Source organism: Physeter macrocephalus, chromosome 16 (genome assembly GCF_002837175.3).
Source record: "Physeter macrocephalus isolate SW-GA chromosome 16, ASM283717v5, whole genome shotgun sequence".
Lineage (NCBI taxonomy): Eukaryota > Metazoa > Chordata > Mammalia > Artiodactyla > Physeteridae > Physeter > Physeter macrocephalus.
Genome location: NC_041229.1, coordinates 55,348,054 through 55,355,692, shown reverse-complemented (window position 1 = coordinate 55,355,692; position 7,639 = coordinate 55,348,054). Strand labels below are relative to the sequence as shown.

Below are 7,639 nucleotides of genomic sequence, written 5' to 3'. Positions count from 1 at the left end.
TTTAGGAGCGGGGAAGGAAAACCCCTCAAGGTTCCCACTTCAAAGCACCTGTCCAAGCGCAAGGGGCGCGCGCCCTCCCCCTTAGCGCTGGGAGAAGCGCGCCCGGCGTCGCCGTGGGTGCGTCGGTCCCAAGTCTAGCCTCTCGCAAAGGCGCACGGGCCGCCGCGCACGCGCAGTGGGCTCCGGACGCGCGCCGTCCCTCCACTGCCTGCCCCACCCGCGCCTGCTTCCAGGCCCTGAGGGAAGCGGCGAGGGCGTGTGCGTGTCCGGCTCCTGCTGACCTTTGGCCCCTCAGCCGGTGCCCTCGCAGAGCTGTCCTCGTCGCCCCTCCTCCCCGGCTCTGGTAGCAACACCCTAGCTCAGAGCCGGGGAGGGGAGGAGTCCTTCCGCGTAGCGCCCCCGGTGCCTCCAGCAAGCCTAAAGTCGGCCCGCCCCGAGGGGAGTAAGGGGGCGGAGCTGAGGACTTAGGACTCCGGCCCATAGACCGCCTCCTGCCGAGCCAGAGCAGGCATCCCAGTCTGGTGTTGAGAGAGCCATGACGGCGCTGCGGGGACTCTGGCCCCAGATGCAGGACACCTGTACCTCGCTGGGGCTGATGCTGTCGATCGTGCTGTTCATGGGGCTGGCCCGCGTGGTCACCCGGCAGCAGCTGAACAGGCCGACTGCCCACGCCTTCGTCTTGGAGTTTCTGGCCACGTTCCAGCTCTGCTTCTGCACCCATGAGCTGCAACTGCTGAGCGAGCAGGAACCCCTGCACCCCACCTGGCCGCTGACGCTAACCTACTTCTTCTCGTTGGTGCATGGCCTGACTCTGGTGGGCACCTCCAGCAACCCGTGCGGCGTGATGATGCAGATGATGCTGGGGGGAATGTCCACTGAGACGGGTGCGATTAGGCTGTTAGCTCAGCTGATTGGTGCCCTGTGCAGCAGGTACTGCATGGGCGCCCTGTGGAGCCTGGGACTGACCAAGTATCACGTCAGCGAGAGGAGCTTCGCTTGCAGGAATCCCATCCAAGTGGACTTGCCCAAAGCGGTCATCATAGAGGCCGTCTCCTCCTTTATCTTCCACAGCGCTTTGCTGCACTTCCAGGAGGTCCGAACCAAGCTTCGTATCCACCTGCTGTCAGCACTCATCACCTTTTTGGTCTATGCAGGTTTGTTATTCCCACAAAACACTTGGCATGTTCGGAGCGTCTATGACTTGAGGCTCTAAGTTCTTTGCCAAGATACATTTTAAACCATTATGCCTCTGTGATGTCAATATTGGTATCTCCGTAATTCTAATCATTTTGCAGCTCATTCTTTACCGATAGGGTCGAAATATTGATCCTCCATTCAGTGCTTTTTTTTTTTTTTTTTAACACCCAGAAAAAGCCACTTCTGTGCTGAAACTGAGATCATGTGAGATATTGCCAAGGGTTCAAATATCCTACAAAGGCATTGTTGTAATGGTAGAAAGGAAAGATAACATCAGCTACCTCTTGCCAACTTGGTATAGATCCTTTCTGAGACTCTCACTGAAACATGATCCTGGGTGTCAAAAGTTCCTTCCAATTTAAAGCACAAGCTACCTGATTGGTTAGTAGTAAGAGTGGGAAGTAGAAATTCTGTAGTTCTATTTCTTAGTTCTTTTTCTACAAAATTACTTAAAATCATTTATCTCCTTAATAATTCATCTTGAGTTATAAGTGAATTTGTAATGGCCTATCAAGAAAGATGTGTTTTAAAATCAAAACGTGCTTGAAATCAAAGATGCTTTTTAAAAACTAATAATTCTTGAGAATCTGTTGATTTCTTGTAAACCATTTGTTTACCTTGACAGATCTCTGATTTAGTGGATAATCTGAGTATTCCAAATGGGACAAGAAAATCCAAAAAACAAAAGTTTGATGATGAAGTGTTTTATTTTAAATGATCACGACAAAATATTTCGTTAGGACTATTTCTGAATTCTAAAATGTTTTGGAGGCAGGAATCTAATAAAAGGAATTAGTAGTAAGAGTCAGTCTTCTGCCCATTGAAAGGGAAACTGAGTAGACGCAAACCTCAAGATAAGGACTTTTAAACATATGCTTAACTTCCTAGGTAGAAATGAAAGAATTTCCAATCCATTTCAACTTCTTTAGATCTAGTACCATTTTTTTTTGTAGAGGCAGATGGAAATAAATGGTATAGGAGAGAAGGAAGGACTTATGCATATTTGAGGGGTTGGTGAGTAGTTGCTTATTAAAGTTTTAGGTTTGGGCCAAAGCAGAAACATCCCTTGAAAAAAGTTATGCCACAATTTAGCTCTGTACTTATATAATTAGAAGTGGTAAACATTTAAAAGATGTTTTAAGTTAATAAAATGTTATACACAGTTCCTCCTCCCTCTCTTGATTATCCTTATATTGGTATTCTTCCTATTTTTGTACTTTTAATACATATTTATGATTTCATAATAATACTATATATAATATTAGCCAATACCTATTTTATAAGTGACAAAGATTTTGAGAGAAAAGAAACAAGATAATAATTGAAGTTATACGTAAATATAAGGAGAGTTATTAGAAAGAACCCATAAAATAACAATTTAAGGTGTCCAAAAACACTGCTCTTTTTCTTCCCCTCACATGATTGACATCGACATTGCTGAAATGAGGATACTAATTGGTAGGGGAGGAGGAGAGAGTGAAGGGATCACTACAGCAATGGTTCTCAACATTCTCTCTGCGTTACAATCACCTAGGGGATGTTTTAAACATACCCTTATCTGGGTGCCAAGATTAAGATTTAATTGCTGTGGGAAGGGGCCTAGGCAATAGTAGATTTTAAATTTTCCCAGGTGATCCCAATATGAACCACTGCTCCAGTCTAGACTTTGCTGGCCATTTCAGTAGCCACTAGTCACATATGGTTATTTAGGTATAAATCAACTAAAATTAAATATTTACTTTTCAGTTGCTATAGCCACATTTCAAGTACTCAATAGCCATATGTGGCTAGTGGGTACAATATTGGGCAGTGCTGGAGACTGTTTGCAGGGACAGAACCTAACAATTATTTACTACTGTTACAGAAATTGATACCCTATTATGATCTTCCTTTTCTGCCAATATAAGGGAGATAAGAATATTCATTGGGCAACATGCCAAGCATGTAGGAAATTTATACGAGTTATCCTAGTTAATCCTTACAGCAACCCACTGATGAATACATTATTCCCATTTTTGTGTAAGTGAGGCTCAGAAAAGTGAAATGACCTGTCCAAGGTCACACAGCTAGAATGTGCTAGAACCATGGTTTAAACTGACACTAAAGCTTACACTCATTTCATTATCAGCATTTCTACAGCATATTCCTCAAAAGTAACAAAAATATATACATACAATTGAATATTGTTCAGCCATGAAAAGGAATGAAGTTCTGATACATACTACGATAGGAATGAACCTTGAAAACATTATGCTAAGCAAAATAAGCCAGACACAAAGGGACAAATGTTATATGACTCCACTTATATGAAATATTCAGAATAGGCAAATTCATAGAGTCAGAAAGTAGAATAGAGGTTACCATGGGCTGGGTAGCAGGGAGGAATAGGGACTTTTTGTTTAATGGGCACAGAGTTTCTGTTTGGGGTGATGGAAAAGTTTTGGAAATAGTGGTGATGATTGAACATTGTGACTGTAACTAATGCCATGAATATACACTTTTAAATGGTTAAAATGGCATATTTTATGTATATTTTAGCATAACTTAAAAAAATTTAAGTTACAAAAGGATTGTTGCCAAATAAATTTGGCAAACACTGGATTAAACAGATTTTCTAATTTAAGACTTCACAGAGCCTTTACTATGCTACTGTTTATTGTGAAACTCCAACAAGAGAAGCATGTGGAACACAGTTTTTCAAACTTATGGAATCCTTTTGTCTAGGAGTGTGTAGCAGAAGAGAACATACTTTGGGAAGTGCTGCACTAAACCATGTCACTCCCCATTTTTTCTATGGATATAAGTCATAACTTTAGATCAGTTATTCTAAATAGAGTGAACTGTTTGGGGACTAGCTGAGTGTGTGTCTTACCAGGCAGAGGTGAGGCTTTTGTAGGAAGGAGTTAAGAATGGATAGGGAAGGAAAGTCAGGGGATGCATCTGCTAAATCAGACATTGTTACAAGTTACTTTGATATGTCTTTCATTTTTTTTTTTAAACTTCTAAGATACTATTAGTACTGGTTTGGCTAAGTTGCATGCTGGGATATTTCTTTAATCACTTGCATTTTGAGGACATCCAGAAGTCACTAATATAGGTCACATCAAAAGAACTGACAATTTAAGATTACAGAACATAACTGTCCAGCAGCGTAGCCACAGGCTCCTTGGATAGCCAATGATCAAGCGTCTGATTGTGTATTATTTATTGATTTAGCACCCTGCACTTTGATGTGCAGATGGAGGCCACTGATGTCATTACCACTTATCATGTATTTATTGACTTCCCAAATAAAGTAAAAAAACCTGTGATTTATTAAAAGCTATAAAACTATTAATGCAAATTTCAAGCAAATCTTCCTTAATTTAGGTTTTGGGAGAATTTGGTTCAATGACCAGGGTAAGAGAGAACTGCATTCATTTTTAAATTAGTTACGTATTGGGGAAAAAATCTGTTATTTTACATATCCAAATAGGTTGTCTTTATTACTGTACCCTGTTCATTTCCTTTGTAGAATTTTTTAATTATATACTTGTTTTCTGATGTAATGCCTGTCTTCCTCCACCAGACAGTAAGCTTTATGAGTAGAGACTAAAATTGTTTTATTCATTTTAAGTTATAACCAGGACTTAGCATGGTGTCGCCTGTTACAAATAAATACTCATTATTTTTAGAATGAGTGAATGAATTAGCAAATACTCTATTCATTTAAAAATAGAAAGAAGTAATACATATCTGGGTATTCCATATTTTATGTCTAAGAGCTTTCAAAATAAGCCTAATATATTGTTTGAAGTAATTGCATTTTTACTTCATTTCATTACTCCATTCAGGAGGTTTTTGTATCCTTCTAAGTCACAAAGAATTTGGGTAAGATTATTTGTCAAAGCAGAAGGGAACTAAGTCCTTTACATACGTTCATTTTTAATATAATAACCATATGAAATAGGTGCCAATTTACAAATGAAAAACAGCTTCAAACGAAGGTCCAAAACTTTTTTTTTTTATCATGCCAGTATAATATAGTGGTTAAGCACACAGCCTTGGAGTTGGACTGGGTCCGTAGGAGAGATAACTTAATTTAGGTCTCAGTTTCCTCATCTTTAAAATGGAGAATAATACTATCTATCTCTTCAGACTATGATGAAGAATAAGGTATCCCAAGTTCTTCCCATAGTAACTGGCACAAATGTTCTGGTCACTGGAAAGGCCCAGCTTCCATTATAAATTAGTTAATTGACATTCTAGCTTTTACACGAGTCTTACATGATTTTAACTAGTGTCATTCTGTCACAGAGAATTTGATTCCCTTTAGGAGTACTGAGAAACATTAGTGCCTATAATTACCAGATTTGGGACTCAGTCTTTGAGGTAATTTCACCAAGGTCATACTGTCTTCTAAAACTCTTGGCAGTCAGCCAGCTGGATCTCCCTGTTGATACCTCTTCTTCAACATATGTTATGGCTTCTCCCCTCCAGACATCAATAAATAGTAACTTATTTTTCAAAGCCATTTTCTGTAAGTTCTGTGCCTGATGGATGATATGGATGATTCTTACTTTTTAAATAATTCACATTTAATTACACAATACGTGTTATTTTTGTAAAAAATGGAAATATTACCAGACTTTTGATTGCCATCCTTCATGCCTGTCCCCTCTCCTTCCCTGCCTACTCTTCTCACAAGTGTAGTCCTCTGTGCGTGCATGTGTGTGTCCTTCCAAATTCTTATGTGCACTTATTATACATATTGATAGGACCCTATAGAAACTATTACATGTGTTCATGTTAACATGAAAGGTATCATACTTTACTTTCTGCAGTTTGCTTTTTTTAGTGGTGTGGTTCAATGATATTATCTTGGAGATCTATATTAGTAAAGAGATTTCGCTTGTTATTTCAGTACTGAATGGTATTCCAAATTAATAATGAAGTTGTATATTTAGCTACCTTCTTCTGAATGGACATTTAGGTTTTTCCCAGTTCATTGCTACTATAAATAAACAACCTTGTCTACTAGTATAAAGTACCAGTGGTTCTCTAGGACAGTGGTTTTCAATGGGACAATTTTGCCCCCCGCCCCCCCAGGGGACTTTTGGCAACGTCTGGAGACATTTTTGGTTGTTACAAGGTGGGAGATGGATGTGCAACTGGCATCTAGTGGGTAAAGGCTAGGAATGCTGCTAAAAATCCTACAATGCAAAGGACAACTCCCAACAAAGAATTACCCAGTCTAAAACATCAAAGCCAATGCCACATTTTGGGCCTTTTGTTGACACAATGGATTTCTGAATCAGTTAACTTATCCTTAAAATAACAGTAATTTATTATTTTTCATGACTCTGTGGATTAGACAGGAAATTCCTGAGATCATATAGCTGGACAGTTGGTATGTCTGGAAGAGCCAAGGTGCTTCACTCGTGTCCAGCAGTTGGCACCAACAGCCATCTAAGATGCCTCAGTTTTCTTCCCTGTGGCCTCTCATCCTCCAGCAGCCTAGACCAGCTCACTTACATGGTCAGGGCATTGTTCCAAGAGAGTAAAAAGTGGAAACCGATGATGGCTTTATTGAGACCTGAACCTAGAATTCACTCAGTGTTGCTTCTCACATTCAGAATTCACATAGCATCACTTCTGCTGCATTCTATTTGTCAGTGCAAGTTGCAAAGCCAATCCATATCCAAGACAGGGGAATAGACTGTACCTCTGGGTAGGAGGAGCAGCTTCTACCAAGTCACACTGAGCAGAATTGGTGATGTAAGGGTTAGAAGATAAGTCTGAAGTAGCTGGAGTTTTAGAAGGTTATAAAACTGACAGTGTTTTTAGACCTAATGGAAATACCAAAGACCTAATGGGAAAACTGAAGCAATTATGAGGGCAATGATTCAGTCTACTTTTATTGATAAATGCCGAAAGAAAAAATCACAGGTCACTTATATTATCACAGCACATATTACATTATATTTTATTATAAAGATCTGTGTGAATCCTTACCTTTTTGTCCATGGTGTCTAGAACATAAGAACTCAATATTTTTTTATGGAATTAAGCTGAAATGACCACATGCCAACCAAACAATTCTGTTGGCCCTTGGCAGTTGCAGGTTTAACGTTCCAGGATTTGACTATTCAAGAGTGGTCCTGAAGGTCCAAGATGTGATGTCATTTATAATTGCTGAGGCATGAATATCAATCATGCTGTGAGGCTGGTATGCTAAAAAGGACTCTTAGCCATGGAGTGAACTCAGTTCAGTGTCAACATCTTTACCTCAACACAGCTTCGTTTTCAGCCTATCAGGAGTGAAATCTCATTAGTGAAATCTTATGAAAGGGTCTCTTAATTTCCAATTTTACTTCACTGCATTTTTTTTTTTTTTTTTTTTGCGGTACGTGGGCCTCTCACTGTTGTGGCCTCTCCCATTGTGGAGCACAGGCTCCGGACG

General features: G+C 40.1%; 1 protein-coding gene across 1 annotated transcript in view; it reads left to right on the top strand.

The window, feature by feature from the left end:
- Positions 1-225: 225 nt before the first annotated feature.
- The window catches only part of AQP11 (aquaporin 11), a 12,320-nt gene continuing 4,906 nt past the window's right edge, over positions 226-7,639 (top strand). The window contains exon 1 of the mRNA XM_007107243.3: positions 226-1,154. Coding sequence (XP_007107305.1) covers positions 536-1,154 — 619 coding nt within the window. The 5' untranslated portion in view covers positions 226-535. The remainder of the gene's footprint in view (positions 1,155-7,639) is intronic.